Source organism: Neopelma chrysocephalum, unplaced genomic scaffold, assembly GCF_003984885.1.
Source record: "Neopelma chrysocephalum unplaced genomic scaffold, ASM398488v2 Primary Assembly neopelma1_128, whole genome shotgun sequence".
In the NCBI taxonomy this organism is placed as follows: domain Eukaryota; kingdom Metazoa; phylum Chordata; class Aves; order Passeriformes; family Pipridae; genus Neopelma; species Neopelma chrysocephalum.
Window position 1 is genome coordinate 429,463 of NW_020897790.1, and position 25,231 is coordinate 454,693.

A 25,231-nucleotide genomic window follows, 5' to 3' on the forward strand; every position below is an offset into this window, starting at 1 on the left:
CGTGAGCACCCCTGGCCCAGGAGCTGGCACTGACCGTGCCGCAGGTCGGGCACAGACTGGTCCCAGCTCTGCCTTCAGCTCTCCCTTCCCTCCATGCCCTCAGAACTCATGGAATTTCAAACAGTGACTTTTTACCCTCCAATCAATAAAGTGCAGCTTGTCTGACAGCACCTGCCAGGTGAGATCTGACCCTCTCCTTCCTCTCCCCCCATTGCTCTGCAACTCACACTCCCCAGTGGCAAAACCCATGTTTGTGGAAGTGCAGTTGAAATATTTAATCTTTTTTTCCAGATGGGGAGGGTCCTGCCTGAAATGGAAATGGCTACAAAAGAGGAAACTTCAAAATGCCAAAACCAGGCCCTGCCACATGAGTCAAAGCAGGGAAAGACTTGGGATGTTGAAGGTTTTATTGTCATGTGCTCCCCAATACACACACAGCATCAGGAGTGGACACCTGACAGACTGAGCAATGAGCTTGGAAGAAAGGAAATCCAAAGGTCCAAGGATTATCTGCACTGGGGGCTGGAAACCTCTGCTGAGCCATTGCCACCCTTCTTTCCTCTGAGGGACCCACAGGGGCACCAGGATGTTGCCAGAATTGGATCTTCGGGGCCCCAATCACTTCACAGCATTAAATGGGTTGGTCCTGGGGATTCCTTACAGGGGGGCAGCAATTGCATGTGAAACTTTAATAGCCCACTGAGAAATGAGAGGCCTGTGACAAAACCCTGTCATATTTTTAAAGAATATAAATCAACCATTTCTCTACAGCAGTTTAGTAGCTTAAATTTCCATTCTGTCCCTACAACACAGCATCTAATTCCATCTCTGGATTTGATCTTGGCAAAAAGAAGAGTCACCTGCCCTCGGCGTAAATATTTAGTACATAAAATACTGTCAAGAAATCCACTTTTTAATAAATATCTGTAGCTCTCACTCCCCTACAAGTCCTTTACAGCAATGGGCCGGAGGGAGCGTGGCCGGTGGGGCTGAGACAAGGTGGGGATTGGCATAAATTAACGATTGCAGTCGGATGCGCCGTGCTCGGGGAGGTTTGGAGGTGAACCATGCTGGAAAGAAACATCTCTCAGGCCTTGAAATCCATGCTTCCTGTCAGGAAAAAAATCCTCTCTTTGAAGTCTTGGAGGCACCTGTTTTGCCTCTGGGTGCTGGTTCAGCAGAGACGTGGGGAGCAGCTGGGAACCCCTTTGGCCTGGGACCAGGACAGCACTTGCAGTATCTACAGGGTTTCCGTATTTCAAGCATCGCACTGATGATGCCCCAAACCCCCCAAGCCCCTTGTGCCAGCAGTTCAATTCCTATGCAAATGAACCCCCTCCTTTTATGCTAATGCTGCTTTAAACACCAGCCCCTTGGAATGTCCATGGGGCAGAACAACACAGGTAAACAGTTGTGTGACAGCACAAAACTCTTATGATAACCCTGATTTCCCGCCCTGTCCAGGATTTACTCAACGGCTGCAAAGGTGCTTGTGCAACATCCCTTTCCAGGGATAGATGAGCCAAACAAGTCCTGAGGGCTCCCTTGGTCCGTGGCAAAGGTGTTTTGTCAAGTGTTGCTGTCTGGTCCTGCCTGCAGTGGGGTGTTTCCTCCAGGTGAGTGTTTGGAACCCAAAATCATGGGGGAGGGTGAGGTCAGGGCCGCCTTTGGGCCCAGACTGGACGGAGCCCTCAGCGACTCCTACTCCCTGCCAGGAATGTTATTTGGGTTTCCTCTGTGCATCCCAGCTGGGCAGGGAACACAGGGCAGGAGGAGGCCGGAGCAACAGAAAGTGAACCAGCACTTCTTGTCCTTTGTATATCCAGGGGACGAGCTGTGCCCTGCAGTGTCCTGCCCAGGGCACACAGTGCACTCTGGAGTGTCCAGAGCTCAGGGAATCCCCCCCCGGAGTGCCCAAAAAAGCCCCTTTTCCATGGCTGTCCTCCACAAGCCTTCCTGTTCATCGATCCACAGGGCCGGCCCTTGGAGGCCATCGCTTCCCAAGGTGCTCCTCGCTGTTCCCGGAGGTCCTGGCTGGTGCAGGAGCCCCTGCTGCCACGTTCTCCGCTGGCACCAGAGGCAGAGCCCTGCGAGGGCCAAGGCTGCTACTGTTGGCAGGGGCCTGGTGCAGCAAAGCCAAGAGCCGGGAAGTCTTCCCAGCCGGAAGAGCTCTCCGGTGTGGAACACCGGTGCCTTTAGGCTCGGGGCTGGAGGGTGGGATGTGCCACTCAGCCTCCTCTGTCGATGGAGGCGGCCGGCCCAGGGAACTGCTCCTGGGCAGGAGCTGAGCCCGGGGGGGCACCGCAGGGGTGGGCACTGGCGGAGCCCTCGGCAGGCTGCCCGGATCCAACGGTGTGTCCCCCTCGGTCCTGGCAGCTCCGGGAGGTGGGAAGGTGCTGCTGCGCTGCCCGCAGGATTCGCAGCACAGCTTGTGGTAGCCAGGGATGGAGCAGTACCGGGCCAGCACTTCCATCTGGCAGAAGATGGATTTGTCTCCCAGGCAGGGCTCGTCTGCAAAACAAACATCCTGGGGATGGGAACCCGGCCATGGGCACCGGGATGCCCTGGCAGCACTCGGACGGGCACAGATAAAGGTCTGCCCACGGCTCCTCAGCCATGGGTGGCTCTGAACAGGCACCCTGAGAAGCTTTGCCCTGGACAGACCCCACCAACGCCCCAAAAAAACCCGCTGGCACTTGGAAATGTCGGCACGTTGTGTTTGCAAGGAACTCAGACAGCAATTCCCAGTGCCAAACCTCCTAGAGCTCCCACACACCAACCAGGTACATCCTACCCAGCCCAAATCCCTGCCCTTCCAGCATGAGGACATCATTCAGCAGTAGCATTAAAGCCAAGGGAACCTTCACTCACAAAAATTAAATCCCAAGCAAGAGCCTTTCGAGATGCCTTAAAATAAAAGGTTATTGTTGCATAAAGTTCTGTTTGGATGAAGTTTGGAGTTTCCAGGGACCAACTGGAAGTGCAGAACTAATGGAAAGTGTTACCAGATGGGTCAGACCTGAGATGCCCTGAAAGCAGGCATGTGCATCCCTTTCCTTTGGGAAAAGAACTTCCAGAGGCCACTCCCGAGGCTCTGAAATGAAATCAGCTTCCTGCATGAAGCAACGTCCTCACCTGTGCACAGGTGCTGCCTCACCATGTGCCAGGAATGTGTACAGCCACCACCTTCTCCTGATTTAAAATACCAACTGGAGCCTGACATCGGGGGGTGAAAATCAGCTGAATTCCAGGGAAGTCGGTACCAAGTTCCCCACAGGGACATCAGTGGGGCTGGGGAACGATGGTTATAATTAGCAGATCCTATGGAATATAAACCTGTCTTTGGCCTGATCCCTATGAGCTTCCTTGAATCCTTTGCTGGTTCCTGACAAACCTGGCATTAAAGCAGCAGCTCTTCAGGGGAATATCCGTGCTCCATGAGGCACTGTGAGGCTATTCCAGCAGGCATTCAGCACGGAATTCTGGGCTATATGTATAATTCCTCTAAACTAGCAAAGCTGGTACTGAAACCCAAATCTTGGCACCACATAGAAAACAATGTTTTTCCTGCTGCTGCATCAGTGAAAGCCCCTGGGCTGGGAAATTTTGGCAGTCAAATGTGTGGAATTCTATAAATCACAGCAACCAGCATCACCCCAAAACAACAAACCAAGTCCCAAACAATTCCTTTTGCCTTTCCATAGTGACAGTGACCTTTATTTTGTCCTGTTCTCCCACGGTTCATTTTGGGGTATTGGTTTACACTGGTTTAGATTCCATGACTCCGCCCACAGGGCAGAGATTTGCGGTTGTGCTCTTCTACTTCCAGCAGGTTCTGAAGCAAGTCATATACTCATATAATCCCTTTTTTTTTACTTTTTAGGTGAATTCTGCACAACTCAGTCCCCCATTCCCTATCCTGGCCAGGCTGGTGGGCAGCAGCTGGACCCATTCTGGCAGAAAACACTCTGTACCTGCCAGGAGCTCTGGCTGTTTTTCCTACCAGCTCCTGGTCAGTGTCAGCGCCACTGTGAGGGAGTTAAAATCCAGATAAACCCCAAATCCTACAGAGTGAATAATCCAAAGGAAGAAATGCATTGTTGTCCTATAAAGCTTAAAAATCTGCTAAAAATTCTATGAGAACAATATAATGGGATTCCCTGGAACCCTATTAATGCTCTTGGTTCCATTTCTTCTGTATTTTTGCTCCCTCAATTAGCAGCTTGTAGAATTATCCTAGAATTTAGAAGTTGAGAAGGGTTTGCTTTGGATGGACTTTCATCTCTGGCCCCAATTTGTGCAAGCACAACTTGGGCTAACGCAGTTAAACCCTTTTTGTGCACATGTACAGGAGAGACCCCAGTGTAGGGAAGCACCAACCGCCCAGAGCTGTGACATCCAGAATTTGCCAGACCGAACACAGGAAAAAAGCTGGATTCTGTGCCTGACCCCACTGCCAGCACTGTGCTCTGCAGGCAGGAACTGTTCCCCCCACTGCAGCCCTTCCACCCATTCTCTTACCGTCACAGGGAGCGAGCTGGCAAACCCTGACGGACTCGGGCCGCTCCCCGTCGCACCGGTCCCCAGCACGGCACAGCACCTGCCGGCTCTCGGTCCCCTCCCCGCAGGTCACTGAGCACTGCCAGACACAGAGGGGACAGCTTAGGACTGACCACACAGATGAACTAAGGTCTTCCCTCCAAAATAGTCATTGTACCTTACAGAGGAACTCAAGTTTCACCCAAAAATTTTCCCTACCTGTCCACTACCGATTACCTCACTTCTACCTCAAAATGTTCATTCTCTGCCCTGGAGATTATCTCAAATTTAACCCCCAAAATTTTCCATAGATGTCCACTACTGATTACATTACTTTTACCTCAAATTATTTATTTTCTACCATGTAATTACCTCAAATGTAACCCTAAAATTTTCCCTACCTGTGCATTACTGATTGCCTCAGTTTACCTCACAGTAGTCATTCTGTGTGCTATAGACTACCTCAAGTTTAATTCAAAAGTTATCACTCCTACTGATTACTTCATTTTTACCTCAAAATATTTGTTTCCTACACCGGAGATTACATCAAGTGTTTCCCCTCCCCAGAATTCCCTACCTGTCCGTGACTGACTGCCTCAGTTTACCTCAAAGTGTCCCTTCTCTCCCCTAGAGATCACCTCAGATTTTCCTGCCAAAATTTTCCCTACCTGTCCCCCATTCATTGCCTCATTTTTACCTCAAAATATTCATTCTCTACTTTTAGATTATTTCAGGTTTTATCCCCCAAAATTTCGCTAACTGTCCACTCCTGATTACTTCATTTTTACCTTAAAATATTTATTTTCTACCCTGGAGATGACCTCAAATTTGACCCCTCAAAATTTCCTGACCTGTTCAATACTGATTGCTCGAGCTTACCTCAAGATGTTCAGCCTCTCCCTAGAGATTGTCTCAGATTTTAGCCCCAAAAGTTTCCCTACCTGTGCACTACTGATTGCCTCAGTTTACCTCAAAATGTTCCTTCTCTGCACTACAGACTACTTCAAGTTCACTCTAAAAATTTTCCCTCCCAGTCCACTGCTGATTACCTCATTTTTACCTCCAAATGTTCATTCTCTACCCTACAGATCATTTCAAGTTTTACCTCCAGAAATTTCCCTCCCTTTTCACAACTGACTGCCTCAGTTTACCTCAGTATGTTCATTCTCTCCCCTAGAGATTACTGAGCACTGCCAGACACTGAGGGGCAGTTCAGGACATTCCGTGTCACAGCACTGCGCACAGATCCCTGTGTCCCAGCCAGCCCCTGGCACTGCTGCCCACCTGGGACCAGGGTCCAGCTTTCCAAGGTGCAGGACACGGTGCCCGGTTGCAGGCCCGGCGGCTCTCAGGGCGATCCCCGCTGCAGAACTTGGCATGGACGGAGCGGTTGGTGCCGTCGGGAAGAGGCTGGAGGCAGCGCACCGTGCGGAGCTGGTAACCAGAATTCCCACAGGTTTTGGTGCAGTGTTCCCACTCATCTGCTGCCCAGCTAAAAGGAAAATGGAGTCAGATACCATCATACCTGTTGTCCAGCTGTGTCTGCCCCATCCCTGGAGTGTCCAAGGCCGGGTTGGATGGGGCTTGGAGCAACCCGGCCTAGTGGAAGGTGTCCCTGCCAATGGCAGGGGAGTGGAATGAGATGAGCTTTAAGGTCCTTTCCAACCCAAACCATTCCAAGGTTTTATGATGTAAATGTATATATATATCTGTGTGTATATATATAATTTAAATATACTATAACCAGCCAGTCAGATCAGTACCCATTCTTACACTCTACCTGTGTAATTCCCCTACATATTTCCTCCAGGAAATATATCCTCCTACATATATCCTCCAGGCTGGAAAGTCGTCAGCATCCCACCAGATTCATCCCACCCAACGTGGCTGGAGCAATCCCTGCTCTCTGTGCCTGGCTGCACTCACAGGGGCTCCGTGCACTCCTGCAGGTTGCACATCCTTCGGATGGGCTTTGGCTTTTTGCTGCCTTCACAGAAGCTGCGATGAACCATCTTGTTGTCGCTCTTCCTGCGGCACCCGTATTTGGTGTACTGGAACCCTGGGAAACGTGTCAGAGAAATCAGGAAAACCACAGCTTGTCAGAATGTTTGGTTAAATAGGAGTTTCCTGGCCTATTAAATGGGTTTACAAGACAATATATTTTGGGGTTTGCATTGCCCATTCTTTGCCTAAGAGCCATGGACACACCATGAATACAGGGAACGCTCAGGAGCATCGGTGTCTGAGTCTGGACTTCCAAGGTGGCTTTGGGGGCTGAATTTAAACATCTAAAAAGGCCTTTTCCTTCCTAAGCTGGAAGTGTGACATTTGGGAACAATCAGGCACTTCAGGCATTTAACAGCTTGTGCTGCTGTTAAAAAAGGAACGCCAAGAATCCTAAATCATTCCCTTCCTCCTATTTTTTTTGTAATTTGTCCCTTATTACAGGTGCCCCATCCCTTGCTCACCTCCACCACAGGGTTTGGAGCACTGGGACCAGCTCTTCAAGGCCCACTCAAAGGTGTCCATGTCCTCCCGCAGCACGTTGTTGCTGTGGATGGTCGGCACCGAATCCTCGTGGATGATGTATCTGTAAGTCAGGCTGGATCTGGTGTCGTTCTCCCGAGGAATGATCTACAAATAACCAGACACAAACCCAGAGCTGTTACTGACTGCTCTGCAAAGTAAAGCCACTGAGGTCTGAACGATCCTTAAGGTCCTTTCAGACCCCAAGCCCTGTGTTCCCAGGGCTCGATGCGTCACCCACCAGCACCACCACGGCGTCGTGCAGAGGCCCGTCCGTGTGCAGCGTTTCGATGTCGTCCTCGATGCTGTATTCCCACTGCACGCCCAGGTCGATGAAGGATCGGGATCTGGCCTCCTCCCCTTTCCCGTTCAGGATATAGTGTCCTGTAGCCTGGTTCTTGATTGCTGGGAGGAGTGAGAGCAGAGCCTGTTGTGCCTCCACCACAGCAACTGGGGTGGCACAGGGAGGGGTATTTCCATCAAGTTGTGAAAATGCCAGATTTTCATCCCATTTTAATTTCCTCTATGCACACAGGTGTGTCCCAGATGCCAAAATCCATAAGCAAAGAATGAGGAATTAGAGCCTGGGTTTGGGTTCCTGCAGCACACCTCAGCAGCCAGGCACAGTGGGGATTACTGTAATGATGATTAGGAGCCAACTCATTAGCAATCTGAATGGTTTTGACTGAAAGGGACCTTAAGGATTATCCCATTCCAACACCCATTTAAATATGGACTCCCATTCTTTTCTTCCATACAACTTTTTCCAACACATCATAATAATAATTAAAGATACTGAATTTGATTCATCTCAGCAGTGCCCATTTCCATGTGACAATATTTGCTTAGTAAACATGCAAACTCGGGTCAGTTTAATATTTTGGAGGATTTAAATGAGCAGTAGGTGTTTGTTTGCTGAAGTGTGAGACTGCAGGACTCAGCCCTGACCATGCCATTTGGAAAGCCCACATTTACCCAACCCCTTCTCTGGGTTCTCTCATCCCTCGGGTTCTCCCTCAAGAGCGCCCTGTGCTTCTCCTCGGGGCTCAAACCAAACCTGAGCAGAGAAACACTTACCAAGGAAGTGAGGAGAGGCCTCGTCTTCTTGGATAAACACATGTCGAGCCCCAGGAGGGATATCAAACATCTTAAGGTACCCTTTGGCACGTGCAGGGTCAGTGGAGGCAGCAGGGATGGAAAGAGAAAGGAACAGCCATGGTCAGGAGCGCAGGGCACGGCCCAGCTCTGCTTGCAGGAGAGGGATCCACCAGCAACCGAAGAGCAGGGCTGGGAGACACGGAGCCAATCGGTTTGGAACATGTGGGACAAGCCCTCCCTGGGCTCTTCTCTTCCAGGGAGAGAAGAGACACCAGTTACAGAACAATTTGCCACTTCCCAGCTAGGATCAGTTTAATATTTACAGCCATGCTGCTACAGGCTGGATCTATCCACAACTCAGGTAAAAAGATGTTCCCCGTGTTCCTCAGCACGTGAGGGCACAAACACAAATATTCCTCACAATTTTCCCAAATTACTCCTCAGCCAGGCTGTTGGGTTAGAAGCCCTTGCACTGACCCAGTGTGTTTTCTGCCTCCTTTGTCCCAGACAGGGAAACACTGTGAGCTCCTCTGGGCAAGGGAAGGAATCCTCTGCTCTTCCCTTAAACAGAACGCTCGGAATTAATGCCCTGGGAGACCAATCCAGTCATTCCAGTGACTGGGGGTCACTTTACCAGCATAAAATATAATTTACATTGTGGTCAAATGCATTTACAGTGCATCTGGACACATCTGGCCAAGGTGACCAGTCAGTGGAAGTCGGACCAGTGACAATCTGTGGGGGACTTTTAAGTTGCATACTTGCAGATTTCATTTTCCAGAAACGCAAAACTCTTTTTGGCACTTCTTGCTTAAATGTTTCCCTGTTGGAAGAGGTCTATTAGTCTTTTTAATGACCAGATTGCCAAAGTTAGGGAAAAGCAACCAGCATTCCCTGAACACCTCCACCACTTCCATATCCACCCGTAGTCAGGGGCTGATGAGCAGCAGCCTACCCTTAATGGGATCAAGGGGTGGTGTTAAGCCCATTACTGTCAAAGTTTGAAGGACTCTGGCATTATCCCATGTCCATGAGCGTGACACAGAGCCCAGAGCCCCCAGGAACTCCGTCCAGCTGCAGGCAGATGTTATTCCTACCGAGCTTTTTGGGGGTGCGGGTGAAGGTCCCCTTCACAGTCCGGCAGTGGGAGTCGTCCCCGCCGCAGACCCCGCACTGATCCTCAGCCTTGTTGGAGCCAATTTCCTTGTCACAGCCCACTTTCTGCAGAAAAAAGGGAAAGACTGGATATTAGGAGGGAATTCTTCCCTGTGAGGGAGGTGAGGCCCTGGCACAGGTTGCCCAGAGAAGCTGTGGCTGCCCCATCCCTGGAAGTGTCCAAGGCCAGGTTGGACGGGGCTTGGAGCAACCTGGGCTAGTGGAAGGTGTCCCTGCCCGTGGCAGGGGGTGGCACTGGATGGGCTTTAAGGTCCCTTCCAACCCAAATCAGTCTGGGATTCCATAATACGAAACAATCAGTGGAAGAGAAGTGGAGCATTTCCACGGGACTGGTCTGTGCTGTTCTCTAATTTAATTTAAATCTCCAGGAATTAAGAGGAACGCGATGCCGCAAATATGGAATTTAGAGACATCTGCAAAGTCTCTCTCTGCCCTTGAGCTGTTCCCATTGGTTGCCCCTGGAGCAGCTGCCACTCACCACACATTCCCCACGGACACAGATACTGTAGGGATCCTTGTAGGAGCAGCGAGTCCCATCATGCACCGGCTGCTTCATGTGAGCCACATCCCCTGTTTCCCTGGACTGGCAGTACAGGTGACACCTCTTGGGAGCTGTGGAGCCAGGGAAGAGAAGGAACTGCATGGATGGACAGTGATCCAGGTGTGCTCCCAAAAAATATCCCGCTGACAGAGCGAGGAGTGAGAAAGGACAGGCAGGTTTGGGAATGGGGACGGGGCCAGAGCGGTGGGACAGGGTGGTTTGGGGAGGAACAAGTGGGGAATTTGGGGGAGATGGGGAAGTTTGGGTGGGATGGGGAGATCTGGGGAGGAAACCCGGGGATTTAGGGCAAAACTTGTGGTCAATTTTAGATATAAATCGGCAATTCTGGAGTCATAAAGGTGAATTTTAGGGATAAACTGGGGAATTTGGGGGTAAAACTGGGGATTTGGGAGTAAAATTGGAAATTAGGACAAACCTCATGATTTTGGATGTAATTCTGCAATTTTGGAGCAAGAAGGTCAATTTTGGGAATAAAGGGGCATGTTTGGGGGAAAATGGGGGGATTTAAAAGTAAAAAAGGCAAATGTGGGTTAGAGGGAAATTGGAGGTTAAAATCAGGGATTTAGGGCAAATCTGGTGATTTTTAGACATAACTGAGGAACTTAGGGTCAAAAGTGTCAATTTTAGGGATAAATGGGCAATTTTGCGTGGGAAATGAGTAATTTCGGTTTAAAATTGGAAATCTGGGTCAGAGCAGGGAATCTGGGGATTGAAATCTGGGCTTTAGGGCCAAACTGGTGATTTTCAGACAAAACAAACAGAAGGGGTAGGGGGAAAAACCAACTAATTTGCTTTTCTGGGAGTTCTGGGCCTGTCCCTGAGATATCCAGGCCAAGGGGAATGGCTTCAAACCCTTTCAAGTGGCACTAAAGGCTCAGAGCAGGACGCACGGTCGGGGTGCTCGTAGGGCAGCCAGTGATGCCGGCTGCCCCGGAACTCCAGGTGGGAATTGCGCTGCTGGCACTGCTGTGCCCTGAAGTCCTCAAAGTGCTTCGGACACTCCTCGGTGCTGCACAGCTGGAACTCAAAATTGACCCCGGCGCAGTCGTCACCTCCGTTGATGGGCCTGTGCGGAGAAAACATTCCAGAGATTCTCATTAGGGAGAAATTCTTCCTTGTGAGGGGAGTAAGGCTCTGTTTAGGTGAAATTTAACTTATGGGGTCCTCATCTTTCAGAAAATCAGATTTATTTTCAGGTAATTTAAGCCTGGCTTCTGAGATAGGTTTTACTCAGGTTAAAATTGTAGCCTTTCCCATAGTTCCTTCGAGAGTAAAACTCTATATCCATTTATCCCACAGTTCCAGTGCGATTCTGAGCACCCTGGGGGGCTTGGTACTCTTTCTGACAATTTCCAGGATGACTAATACATATTATTTACAACCTCTCCCTCTGTATGATGTGTACACCCACTTCTATTACATTCCAAGGCTTGCTTCCCATTTAATTCTTTACAGAGCCCAAAACCCCTAGAAATATGTCACATAAAAAAAATAAATAGAACTCCATGTACTCTTCATACAGTTCTGGTGTACAGTTAATAATAATTAATGTAATGTAGCTCTACTGTATTAAAAAAAAAAGTATATAATTATATCTAGTGGAAGGTGTCCATGTCTAGGGCAGGTTTGGAATTGGATGGGTTTTAAGGTCCCTTCCAACCCAAACCATTACATGATTCTATGATTCTGTGAAATTCTTTGATTCCATGAAAATGGTCCAATTTCCAGGGTCTTGAACAGAATCTCCACCCGAACCCTAATTACCATTTCAAATGGCCCCTCCCCAGACCCCCAGGAGGGTGCAACCCCCAGACCTACATTGGGTTGTTGCACTGGCGCGTGCGGAAGCGAACCCCAGTTCCACAGGTCCGGGAGCAGGAGCCAAACTTGGTCCAGGGTCCCCAGTGTCCATCCTGCTTCAGCTGGTTGGTGTTCTTCCACATGCAGTGACCTTTGTAGCACCACTGAGGTAATTGGGGCAAGAAACAGGTGAGAACAGACACAAAGCCCAAATCAAACACATCATCACAGTACAGGAACATTTTGCTGCTGCCTGGGGCACACTCAGATTGTAAAAGTGACTCTCCGATACCCCAAAATACAGGGAATTTGCTAAAAAAAGAAGTATTTGAGTATAATTTTATAACTAAAAATGGATTGGCAGTAGGACACTCACTAATGGAGATATTAAAGAGAAAAATCAAGTGCTACTCCTCAGCCTACACAAACATTTGCCACATGGGGTCTGGACCACAAGCTCTGAGCAGCCACCCCACAGGAATGGCATCATCTGCTTCCCTGGATTCCTAAAGACACTTGATGGACACTCTGCAGGAAAGAACCCAAAAAACATAACAAAAGGGTCACAGAATGGGTTACACCTCCATTGGGGTTTCTATGCCCAAAACATGTGACAGCAGACCCTGCACAGCTCATGGAATATCCTAGTAGGAAAGCACAGCCCCCTCTCTTCCCATCCTCTCGCTCAACCCAAGAGAGGCTGAGCAATTCCCTCTGTTTCTCTCTGTGCCCTTCACCTCAGATGAAAAACACTGTTGGTTTTTTTCCCCAAGCCAAACACGGTGCAAAAGCCCAGACTCACTTTTCCAGGGGCACATTCTGTGCCGTCGAGGGGAGGTCCTTTCTTGGTCTTGCAGAAATAGGGGTTGTCGGGGTGGCTGCACCACAGCTGCTTGCACGGATCAAAGGTTCGGAACTGAAACCCACAAGAGGCAGAAGATGAAATGCAGAACCTGAAGTTACTTACAGTTTTTGGGATAAGGATCCAACCCACTCCGTCAATCCATCTCACACACACCAGTGAGTCCTGTATCTTCAGGGCAGTGCTTATTCCCTGCATCCCCCAGCCCTGAGCCAGTGACAAGAAAGGAGACAGCCAGAAGTGGGAGGAAACTGAGGGGTTTTTTTCCTTTTCTTCCTCGGGATCACTCCCACCAGTCTGTGGCACGTGGACTGTGCTGCCACCTACTTGCCCATTATCCCACAGGATTGGCTTTCCCCCATAAGTATCCCTCTGCTCTTCAGAGCTCTGTTTAAATACTCCATTAACTGCCCCCCAATGATTATTATTCAGTTATGACACACTGCAGCTCCCCAGTCAGGCCAGACCCCCCCAGGACGTACCGCTGTGCACATCCTGTAGCCCACACCGAAGTCGAAGCGGCACTGCTCGTCCATGGAATAGTTGATGCCTGGCAGCTCAGGAAGCTTGGGCCAGTCGTGCTCAAAAGGGTCATCGAGCAGACAGTCGTAAGAACTGTGGGAAGAGACACGGAAAAAAAACAGCATGAACAAATGTATACTCCTAATTCCTGCCCCGCCCTGGGAGGTGGTCACGGCCAGGTTGGACAGGGCTTGGAGCAACCTGGTCTAGTGGAAGGTGTCCCTGCCCATAGCAGGGGGTTGGAAACACATGAGCTTTAAGATCCCTTCCAACTTGAACCATTCTGGGATTCTATGACAATCAGAGGCCTATTCCAAATCCCACTGGAGTCAGAGGGGTCTTTCCACTGCCTTCCCATCCCCAGCAGATGGGCTGTGGGACAGCCCCCTACAAGCACACAGCGTTCATGGGTTAGAGCCTTTCTGACACAGATTTGAAGGGAAAAAGGGCCTGGAAAAACAGGGATCAGAGCCGGGTGCAGCGGGGAGGCCTTACTGGATGTATCTCCTGAGCTCCTGGCCGCTGCAGCGGGACCAGTGGTAGCGGTGGAAGGCGGCCTGCACCAAGGGGGCCATGACACTGCCCATCGCCGTCTCGTCCCCACATCTGTTCCCTTGCCCGTCGTGCTCCATGCCCAGCCTGGAACAAAGAATACCTCTCAGAGCCACTGGGACACAACTGTAAGGAAACAGCTCTCCAAGAGGTGCCAAGTCTGACTCGCCAGCACAGGCAGCTGGGGAGGAGAAAGCAGTGAAGGACAAACAGCCAGCTCCTGTCTCTGCTGGGCCTCCCAGGTGCCTTCCTGACCTTCCCCTCACCCCAGAGAAAACAAGTTCCCCCTCTCTCTCCCCTTCTTTTCTTCCACCACTTGTCTCTTCATTGCCTCAACCACTGCTGCATTCCCAGGGGATGGAAATAAAACCAGGACAGCTTCCATAGAGCCATTAAACCCAACCCCCTTGGAGCAAGCAGGAGGTGCAGCACCACGTTTTGTTGTGATCTGATTGTAAAAGTTACACTTACACGTGCCCAGTCTCATGAGCAACAACAAAGGCTGACGAAAACCCGTCCTCGTGGTTGAGGGTGCAGCTCCGGACCGGGTGGCACATGCCCGTCACAGGAGCGTATCCTATGGAGAGACACCAGGGCTGAGTCTTGTGCCCAGGATGTGGATTTTAAATGAGACCCCCCAATAAACTTCTTTTTCCTCAGGAAAAGCTATAATTTCTCTGAGTCCAGGGCAGCCTGCCCAGCTTCTCAGCCTGACCCGTGCCTGCCCTGATACAACCCACACCTGGGGAATCCTGCCCATTAGCATTAGTTCCCTGAGTCCCAAAGATGGATGCAGGTGTCAAAGTGGCTGGGATGTCTATAAACAGAAATCTGCAGTGAAGGATGCAATAATATAAAGGGAAGTGGAACACCAAGTATACCGAATGTTCCCAGTGCTGCCTGCACACATAGGAACTTGGAGAGAGTAAAGAGGTGTTTATTTACAACTCTCAAGTAAAAAAATTAAACCTACAGTTGCACATAAAGGGCAAGGACTCATGGCAAGGTCTCCTTGCTTTTGAAAAAGCCTGTGGAACGAACAGCAGGAAGCGCTAACAACGCAATTCCCAATTTTTCCTCTTTTCTGGCAGACACCAGCCAAGAAACACCGAGCCCAGAGAGCTCTGCTCCAGGTCAGCTGCATTACCTTGCATACCAGCGGGCCCAAAATCTTGCCTGGTTAAGAAGATGGCATGGTCGTGGTGCTCGGCGTGGCCGGGGTCCGCCTTCTGCTGCTGATAGGCCCAGCGGCACACGTTCTCCAGGCTGCGCGAGGGGTTCCCCCTTTCGATCAGGCTGATGGACTGAAGGAGCAACACCTCAGACCCAGCAGCTCCACCCACAGGCAGGGAATCCACACGACTGTGGATTTTCTGCCCAGGAGATGAAGGTGCAGAGCCGGCTCACTGACCTTGGCGTACCCCAACATGATCATTCGGACCAGCACGACGTTGATGTGAACGCCCAGGGACTCGTCGTGGTAAATCTCATTCACCTGAGGGGAAAAGAGGGAAAATTAAATAGAAAACAACCCACTGATGGCACCAAAGGAACTTCCAAGGCCACGGAGTAGTTATTTCAAGTGCTTGTTCCACTACAGTCCTCTCAGAGGAGGATTCAAGTCTCGGATCATTTCCACACATTGAGGAATGTAGACTCCCTTCCCATCAACACATACCCCCTCATATGGAACTTTAGGAAGCACATGTCAAGGTTCCCTTTTAAGTTTCATGGATCAGGGCCCAAAGAAAAGGGGACCGGGGAAAAGACTTGAAGTTCAAACGCTGCAAATCACAGAATCCCAGACTGCATTGGGTTGGAAGAGACCTTAAAGCTCATCCCGTTCCACCTCCCTGCCACGGGTAGGGACACCTTCCACTAGACCAGGTTGCTCCAAGCCCCGCTCAACCCAGCCTGGAACACTTCCAGTGCTTCTTGTTTTGAAGCGTAGTTTTTTTAGAAAGCAATTAATGCTGCTGCCCTACTTTTTCAAGATCAATGAGAATTCTGTGGTCACTTCTGTACTAGAAAGAGGCCTTGTGGAAGTTAGAAAAACAGAATTATGCAGATGGACCAAAAATTGTCTTTCTTTGAGGCCCTTCCCTGTGTCTGGGAAGGTGAGAAATATCCTGGCACCAGAGTGTGAAACATCTGCAGGTCCTCAATGAAGCTCCTCATCCCCTTAAAAACAAAATAAATATTATGCTGTGGGCAACTGGTGAGAAATAAACACCGCTGTTCAGAGGCTGGTGGGTTTGAGCAGGAGTTAGAAGGGTTTCTATTTTTCAGTCTGGCTAAACAGAACTTCCCTCTTCCCCTCAGGGAAAAGGGTCACTGGGAGGTTTCCAGACTGTGGGTATGAGGATTTGAGGCCATGGTTTAAACATGCAATCCCTGGGGCTGAGAGCAGTGTCAGCAGGACAGTGGGACAGGGAATGAGCACAGAGCTCAGGCTGCCTGTCCTGTGCAGCAATTATCCCAAAGGTCAGTTATTCCTCTCCTATTTCCTTCCCTTCATGCAGAAGCATCACTCCCACAAAGGGCTGGGCCAGAAAAACGTTCACAACTTCTCCTGTGCCAAGAGACAACAGGGAGTTTTCCAGAGACAGGAGTGACTTCCCTGGAGACAAAAAGGACCCTGGAACCGACCTAAGGTTTCAAGTCTTCAAGATTTCCCCATAACCCCCTTTTATCCCATCCTCTGGATGGCTTTGGGCAGCGAGGTGTCAGCTCATCCTGGCTCTGGCCCTACAGCTGCTCCCAGTAGATGGAGCCTCAGGCATGTAAAAAACATGGAAGCGGTTTGGGACATGGATCAGCCCTCCTGCTCACAGAGTTATAAAGGTTTTAAAACTAGAAAGACAGTATTCTGCAATAATGTGCAATGGAGCTTTATTGTTGATGTACCATGGGGTACATGGGAAAAAAGAAATTATTTCCTGAGTTATTCTGGAAAACACATTAGTTGGGTTAAATTCATATAGGGATAATTTTTTCCTCTCAAATTCTAAATTCTCGAATTTAGATTATTTGCAAGCCTAAGCAATTATTTAAAAAAAATTCCAGGAATGAAAAGGTGAGTGTAAAACATACAAGAATCATTCCCATGTCCATCAAGTCATTATTAATGGGAAGTCTATTCCTCATCTCTGTCCTTAGGAGGCTGTTTTTCTTTCCTGAAAAACCTTACGATCCCACAGTTTCTAAGATAGATTTTCTACCTGTACTGCCAGGAGGTTTGCTCTGTCAAGAGAGCCACAGGGGGTTTAAAACACTTTTTTCTCTACATGTTTATTTTTTGGCCAGGTTTTCTTTAGAACTGCGTTGCAGGAGGAGCTCGGAATTACTAGAAATGGATCAAGTTTACATTTTTTCCTTACTGTTTTTCAACTATTTCCAAATTCTTGGAATTACCCTTGAACGTGTCATGCCCTAGAAAACTGCTCTGAAAAAGATGAAAGAAAGGAACATCCTGAAAAGAGAAATCCATATCCAGTAGCAGCCCAAATGATCCCATTGCTATTTTTCCCAAGCCAGGTGCTCCTCCAAAAGCTCCCCAAGAGCAGCTCCCATTCCCAAACAAGCTGGGGCAGATACTCACGATGTTCATGAGGGTGAGGAGGTAGTTTTGGACGTGTTCTTTGCCGTGGAATCTGACGACGGAGTCGTCCACCCCCAGCAGCACCTCGATGTTGTGGTCGTCGTCTCCCGCGTGCCGGCGGCGCCGCAGGGTCTCGTTCAGCTGCTGCTCCATGTGGCCGTGCAGGGAACTCAGTGCTCCCAGGAGGGACCCTGCAAGGACAGTCAGGTATCAGTCAGTGCTCTCAAGAATGCCCACCCTGGGATAGCACACCAGTGGGAATATCACAGACTAGCTCCACTTCCAAAAATTGCTGCCAAGCACAGCATTCAGGCGAAACCCAGCTGAGAAGTGAAGCAGTGGGTCCTCTCCATAACTGCTGTGCCCTGCCCAAAAAATACCAGGTAACACAAGCGGCTGATCCGTTCTCTTGTCTGTTTTCCATAACCCAGCACTTCAGTGCCTCCAGGGTCAAACAATGAGGATCAATCCCAGGTTACACGTACTGCCAGTAGCTCTGTTTCAAAGGCTGCAGTGTGCATCCACGGCCAAGCACCTAAATCCATCAAGTCCAACCATTCCTACAGCACTGCCAAGGCCACCACTAACCCATGTCCCCAAATGCCACATCCCCATGGCTTTTAAATCCCCCCAGGGATAGTGACACCACTGCCCTGGGCAGTTGTGCCAGGACTGGACAGCCCTTTCTCTGAAGGCATTTTCCCTCATGTCAATCTAAACCTCCCCTGGCACAACTTGTGCCTGTTTCCTCTTGTCCAAACATTTGTTACTTGGGAGAAAGACAACACATGAGGCAACAGTGAAGAAGCACACAGAACCAGTCTGGCTGTTTGGGGATTTGGGCTAGACAGACTAATCCGTGCTAATCTCATTCTGGAATTAGCTGGCTCGTTATGTCTTCCTTTTTTATTTTGCTGGTCACCTGCATCACTTACATCCCGATGGTATCAGCAGGGACAGATCAGCCCGTGCTCTCGTGCCAGGGGAAACGGTTATTCTGAGTTACAGCACATCTTTCCTGGAGTGTAACTGTAGAAGAATGGAACTACAGCTCTTTCCGTGCTATTAAAAAAAGCCATGATCTGACCAAATCTAATTCCATCAACGCTGCCATCAGCCAAACCTCTCTGTACCTGAAGAGAACCCTCAGCATTGCTCACATGGGAGACTCACCATCTTATTTTATACTGTAAAACACGTGGGCTGAATTCTATGCTACAAATGACACTGATAGCAGCACTATCCCTTATATATATACACACACACCCCCACACACACACTGCCCCTTAAATCCATCCCTGTATATATGGTCCTCCTATGTGCTCACTTGCTCAATTGCTTAATTTAGCCTTTTCCTGAATATAGAGCTAGGAAAAGTGTCTAGGGAAGATCCACACCTTCACTAATTCAAAATTAAACTAATGAGAAATCGGTTTGGAACCAACTGAGATCAATTTTAAGTCCCTTGCCGAAGAGTGTGTTAATGTATAAAGAGTCCCCACTGACAGACGTGTTTCTGCAGCTGCTAAAAAATTCCATTCTGCAGTTCTCAAAGTAAGGAAACTAGGCCAGTCCGTCCTGTCGCTGCCTCCTGAGGCTTATTTTCAAGTGTGCCTTTTGAAAAACCAGGGAAGAAAAGAAGAATCTTTTAGTTCAAATGCAGATTCCAAGCAGTTCCAACAGAATTCTCACTGATCTCCAGAAGAATTGTGTACATGCAACATTTGTGTGGTGCTGCTGGCACTGCCTCATTAGGAGCGATCGGCAGCAGAAACCACCCAGGTTGTCAGGGCTAAGATACGATGACAGCACGTCCTCATTAGGTTCTGGGATGGGCTGGAACTTGTGGGCTTTGATTTATAAGGTCCTTAAGAAACAAAATTCTGGCAAGTTATGCATTCTGCCTCACCTTTTCTTACGAATTGCCTGAAATTGCCTTTTACTCCAGAAGCATCAAATGACTTTCTAATGCTACCACCACAGTTTTGTGGCGTGAGAAGGATGTGTCCTGTGCCAAGGACCCTGCCCCGAGCCCCTTCCCATGTGGAGCACCAACACTGGGACCTGCAGTCTCGACGCTGGATTCAGGGCCTTAATACTGTCAGCGTCTCTGGAGGAGAGTTTGTTTGCTTAACTGCTGCCAAAACTTCTGCTTGTTTGTTTTTGGGGGCTGAGGAAAGAGTTTGTCTCTGCAGCGACCCCAACCGCGCCAGTTGGCCATAAAAATACACAGTTTTACTCCGTGTTTCACTGTGTGTTCAAGGCTGTATCCATGAAGTGCTTCCAGAAGCCCCTGCAGGGCATCTCTCTGGGATATTTCACAATAAATAAATATTATCTCAGAAATTTTGATAACACAAAGCAAGCCAGCTCTGCTGCTGCAGAAACACAGTGCAGTGACACAGAGGAGAACATCGGATTTAACATTCCCCTCAAGGCACATGGAACAATTATTGGAGCATTAGCAAAAACCAAACCAAAAAAAAAAAAACCCAGAACAAATCTCTTGTCATAGAACCACAGAATCCTTGAGGTTAAAAAAGGCCCTTCAGATCAAGTCCAACCATTCATCCATTATTTCCAAGTCCCCATCACCTGGATGCTGTCCACCACGTGGGCATGGAAGTGCTGCTGCTCCTGTGAGGGTCTCAGGATGTGGCAGACAGGGTTTGGTGGTGGTGTCACCCCTTGTAAAGGTGTCTTGGTGTCAGAGGAGGACAGACACTAAAGCATTTCCTAACGGAAATAAAAATGCCAGCAAGCCGGTTCAGACACCAGCAACTTCACCACACTGAGGAATGAAGAGAGAAAAAAAGTTCTTGTGACTTCATAAGAAGCCCGGGTATCTCTCACCTTCCTGAGAATCATTAAGCTTGGAGAATTACCTCTGCTTATGTTCTCTTCCACTCTTGGGAGTGACAGTGACTGGCAGATTTACAAACAAACAAGGATTACAGGAAGGTCTGAATCTTGGGGCTCTGCAGGATTAGCTGTGAAATGCACAGCCTCCATGGGCCACAAACACAGACCCCATCTCACTTTGTTCTTAGACTTAAAAGAGAAAACAAACTATTTTGAAGTGCTGACTGCTTCCATGAAATATGTGCTTCTCTGGTACCTGAGCAATTCCAGCTGCACAATGATTCTGGGAAGAATGGAAGATTTCCTGCACTGTGTTCCTTGCTCTGACATCACGGGAAGGCTCTTCCCTTCCATGCGCCGTCAGCAAAACCAGCTCTGAGCACTCACTCACACGAGGGCTCGATGCCAGGGCACACTCAGGGAGCCACGTAGAAAGGCATCATCCTCTATGTATTTGAACTATGTTTAGAGCCAACTCGGGATAAACTTTTCCAGTGGAAATGGCTGGGATTTTACCCCATAATTTTCTTGTCATCACTTCCCTACCTGGCATGAGGCTTTCTAGGACTGCAGGTTATCCATACCTGGCAGCAAACACACACAGAACATAGCCAGAACTTAAGGAAACTATAATTAAATATGCCTGAATTTAGGTCAGCTATTAACTGTTCTTTTTCCATCCCATGACCAGAAACTGGGAATACAAAAAGAAAGGAGGAAGTTCAGCCTGTTCCAGAGTTCTCAGTGCTGCAGAACACGCTTGACACACCACCTGGGCAGTTTGCAACAGCTCTGCACTTACCTGATTGCTGGTGAAAGTGCTTTTAGACCTGTGGCAATGCAGTAGTGATGGCGCTGGCGGTGGAAATGTCGCTGTGAGGTTCTAACATGCAAGCAAAAGATGAGGAATAAGGCTCAGGATCAAACCGAGCCTGTTGGGAATAAGTGCTATTGCTCTCTAATAATGAAAAGCTGAGGGGAGACATTGAACAACCGAAGAGGAGAAGCCCCCGAGCGACAGCCCAGAGCCTGCTCTCTGCACAGCCCACGGACACAGCACCACCTCGCCTGGACACCACTAATACCAGATCACAGCTCCGCGCTGGCTTAACACGGCCTCGGGACTTGCCCGGCCTTGCCCTGGCTCATCTGCTCTGCACCTTATTTTTAGCTGGGTTTTAGCCCTAACAGCCAACTTAGCCAAGAGACAGTTACCCTAGAACTATAAACCACATCTCCAGCCATTTCTGCTTTCCTAGTGGCAAAAAATCCTCCCCTTTCACATTTCTTTATTTCTCTCTCTATATATTTAGCAAGAATTCCATCATAATTTTGTTTTGGAGGTACAGATGATTTGCTGGTTAGTTTTGGTTTCTAGAGTTTTTTTTTAGAACAGGTTAAAAATATATTCTTACATGTCATTATTCAAAAGACTTAATTATGGAATTTCCCTTTTCCCCACAGAAAGGGGAACCCCCTGGTTACATGGATCGTGGGTAGGGCTGGAGTCTTGCTTTGACTCTGAATTCTGAAGGACTTTGCATCTCCTAAAATGTAATAAAAACAGTCTCCTGACAATTCCAGGTCTTTACTACAAGCTGTCCCTCTTCCTCCAGTGGAGCAACTTACACATGTAGTTCAGAGACTCTACCAGCAGTAAACGGAATCTATCTACTTTAATCCCAGGAGAATATTCTGTTGGATAAAGGCCATAATTTATTGGGATATATGAAGAAGACTCGAGCATTTGGGTCTGGCTTTTTAGGAGACCTGAGGGACACCTTCTGCTGGTGGTTACATACAAAAAGAGGACACACAGAAGTCTGTGGGTCACAGATTAGACACACATAAACCAAGCAAATCCATTCCTTTGTCACTTCACGCCACACCAAGTTCTGCAATTCAATATCAGTGGAGCCCTTTAAACACCACTGCAAAAAAAAGGTGAAAAATAACACGAAAAAGTCCCATTTTGCAAAATCATCAGCTGTATCAAAGTCCAGAAGTAAGAAAAAAGCATCTGCAGAGGCTCTGGAATTCAGTTTGCAGAGGAGAAAGAGTAAGTCAGCAACCATGTGCAGCCCGGCCCACTGCTGAGGTGCACACCTGGGTATCTGGGCTGCTGGAACCAAACCCAGTTTGAGTATGGGAGGGCTTATTTCCTACAGCTTGAAGTGGCCAGCCCTGTACTTCCAAAGTTTCCAGCTCCTAAGAGCATTGAGTCCCCGCCTTTATAAGTCAGATGATCTCCCAGGAACATCAGAGCTCTGCATTAACAACCTGAAAAGCACTCATGCCTTCATGTATCATTACATCAACCCCAAAATCACTTTTACTTCACAAAGGCACACACTTAAAGCATCCTCAGATTCCTAAGTGGAATAATGCATTATAAAAGGACAGAGCAACCCAAAAAGGGGGGTACCCCTAAAGCCCATCACATTTGGAAAGCACAGGCTGCATTCATAATTTATTTGCTAATTCAGAACTTATTGGAAGAAGAAGTGCTGGATAGCCTGAGCTCTCAGCATTTTCAGGCAGCTTCCCTGAGATTCCAACAGGTTTCAGAGGAGTTCCAGGGTCTAAACTCTTCAAACAGGTGTTTTCAGCAGCTGACCACTACTATGAGCTTTCAATGTTTGAGGAAGTTGCTTTGGCAGAGATGCTGCCCCTCAGTGCTCATTAACTAAGCAGTTATAGCAAGGCCTTAAAATTATTTCAATCCCAGTCTGGATTCCTTAGTCCTTGGCATCTGAGCCAGCTTCTGCCAGCTGGTTGAAAGCATGGAGAGAGCCATGGAAGGGTTTGGGTTTGAAGGGAGCTTAAAGACCATCTAGTTCCAAACCCCTGCCATGGGCAGGGGCACCTTCCACTTAACCAGGTTGCTCCAATCCCTGTCCAACCTGGCCTTGGACACTTCCAGGGATGGGGCAGCCACAGGTCCTCTGGGCAAGCCAGTAAAGGAATTTTCAGTGGCAAAGAGTGGGGCAAACTGGGGCAGTTTCCACAGTGAGTGCACTAACAACTCCTTGAGTTGCTCATTTCTCTGGGATAAAGGGAGACTTGTGTCTACATACAGCTGCTTATTTTTAAAAGCTGTATAAGGAATGTGTTCCTACAGACGTGGGACCTGTTACTGCCACAGGAATGGTGTGAGAGGACACGGCCCGGCCAGTGCAGGCCCCGGCACAGCCCTGCTTGTCACAGAGCAGCCCAGTGCCTACTGTCAACAGCAATTACCCTCCAGTCATCACCTTATCTGCCTTAAGCCTCTGCAAGTCGGCAAAGCCAGCTACACTGTCCAGACACAACAGCGGGACCTCGGGACAGAGCTCCGCTTCCTTCCACGGGGATTATTCCGAGCACGGAGCTGTGCCTTGCTCACACAGCAGCACAGACACAGCCCTGCCCAGCTCCTGGGGATGAAGGATGGAGCCTGCCAGTTGCTGAGGAAGGACTTGTACAAGCCACCAATGTGCAGGTTAATAGTTCACCTAAATATCTGAAAATCTGTGCTCTGGAGCAGCCCCACAAATGACACAAAATCCCTGTGGTGGAGGCCTGCCAGTCTGATCCACTCAGGGAGAAAACTCTCCCACCGTGAGCCATGCAAGGGGAAATCTCTCACAACAGTCTCAGGGAACAGTCTTTGCTCTTTTCCGGGACAGATTTGCATTCTCCTGCCTATGGAGAAGCTGAAGAGCTTCAGCTGAAGGGCTCTGCATGACCCACCTGGCCTGAGCCAGAAGTGCTGTCCAGCTGGAGAGCAAAGCCAGGAGCAGTCAGGGCAGCTCAGCTTTTCCATTAATGACCCACACTGAAAACACGTTGTAAAAATCCAAGGGAAGAACGTCAGCGGTGACAAGGTGGGGCATGGCAACCTGCTACTGCAAAACTGCTGAAGGACACTTTGGTGGCAACAGTGGAAGACCAAAAAAGGTGCTTTGAATGCTTTTCCTGTAAAAGCAAAGAGACATGAACACGCTTCTCGTTGACTTGCTCCGAGTTCTCCAGAGTCTCCGAGAGACAGGGCAGACCACCACCATCACAACATAAGCACCAGTTAACACTGGCACCTGCGTCCTGCCCGCTGCCCTGGCAGTCCTCCCCCGACCTGTCTTTATGATGGAGCTCCAGAATCTGGATAATCAATCTAGAGGACACTGGCTGGAGTAGACATTCGACCTGTTACAAAACAGAGAATCATTAAGGCTGGAAAACACCATCAAGTCCAACCACTGAACACATGAACTCTGAAAGGCCAAATGAGAAGTGGAGAAGGGAAGAGATGAAACTCTGTCCAAGTGCCAAAGCCAGAAGTTTTGAACATAAAGAAATCGAAGGAGATTTCTGAATTTAGTGGGACTGAAGCAATTTCTTTCCAGGTCTCACACGTTCAAAGAAGAGGTAAAACAGAAGGAATACCTGGGCCTGGCTCCATTCTAAACTCAGTGAACATCTTCACAGGTATAAAAGGTAAAATTAGAGTCCATCACCCTCAGTGTGATTCCCTTGCATGGCCACCAGAGCAGGTGGAAGCCAAGGATGGGAACACCACAGGCAGACACAGATGTCCAATGGTTTATGCTGAGATCAGCATTTAAAGGAGACAGGAGAATGGAATTCACAGTATTCACTGACATAAAAGGAATAACTGAGTGTGTAAAACTGGAAAAAAATGTGGGAAAATATTTCTGCAGTCCATATTACCGAGACAAAGAGAACTTCAAACGCCCTGCCAGTGCTAGTGAGTCACAGAGCGCGGGTGTGCGACAACGGCTCACTTCCTTCCCAGGTCTCACTGCCCCGGGACTCCCTAATGGAGCTGAAAGCATAATTGTCCTTAATTGCTCAGTTGGCACTAAGTGGATTCCAACCTTCTAACAGGACAAAGGCCAACAGCTGGTTTTTGGAGCCCGGCCTTCTGATGAGCCCGTGCACCTGCAGCGACACCGGCCACGTCCACGGAGGGCTCCTCCACCACTGCCAGGCAGCAGCAGAGCCCTGTCTGCGTGCCTGGGAGGGCCCCTCCCACCCCAACCAGCCCAGGATTCCATGATCCTACGAGATACATGCACGACATTTAGACAGATATGGTACATTACAATATTGAGGTATTAAGGTATATGAA

At 48.9% G+C, this 25,231-nt stretch overlaps 1 protein-coding gene across 12 annotated transcripts in view; it reads right to left on the reverse strand.

Annotated features, from left to right (window-relative positions):
• Positions 1-389: 389 nt before the first annotated feature.
• ADAMTS3 (ADAM metallopeptidase with thrombospondin type 1 motif 3) overlaps positions 390-25,231 on the reverse strand; it is a 98,484-nt gene continuing 73,642 nt past the window's right edge. For 11 of the 12 annotated variants that reach the window (XM_027698438.1, XM_027698440.1, XM_027698435.1 and 8 more), the window contains 18 exons: positions 17,239-17,429; positions 15,049-15,132; positions 14,785-14,941; positions 14,109-14,214; positions 13,581-13,724; positions 13,046-13,178; positions 12,504-12,617; positions 11,720-11,865; positions 10,792-10,967; positions 9,818-9,951; positions 9,261-9,384; positions 8,143-8,223; positions 7,307-7,470; positions 7,008-7,173; positions 6,466-6,598; positions 5,824-6,031; positions 4,522-4,639; positions 390-2,511 (listed from right to left, as the gene is read on the reverse strand). In XM_027698438.1, coding sequence (XP_027554239.1) covers positions 1,961-2,511; positions 4,522-4,639; positions 5,824-6,031; positions 6,466-6,598; positions 7,008-7,173; positions 7,307-7,470; positions 8,143-8,223; positions 9,261-9,384; positions 9,818-9,951; positions 10,792-10,967; positions 11,720-11,865; positions 12,504-12,617; positions 13,046-13,178; positions 13,581-13,724; positions 14,109-14,214; positions 14,785-14,941; positions 15,049-15,132; positions 17,239-17,429 — 2,930 coding nt within the window. In that variant the 3' untranslated portion in view covers positions 390-1,960. The remainder of the gene's footprint in view (positions 2,512-4,521; positions 4,640-5,823; positions 6,032-6,465; positions 6,599-7,007; positions 7,174-7,306; positions 7,471-8,142; positions 8,224-9,260; positions 9,385-9,817; positions 9,952-10,791; positions 10,968-11,719; positions 11,866-12,503; positions 12,618-13,045; positions 13,179-13,580; positions 13,725-14,108; positions 14,215-14,784; positions 14,942-15,048; positions 15,133-17,238; positions 17,430-25,231) is intronic. The other variant, XM_027698434.1, reaches the window with a different exon arrangement.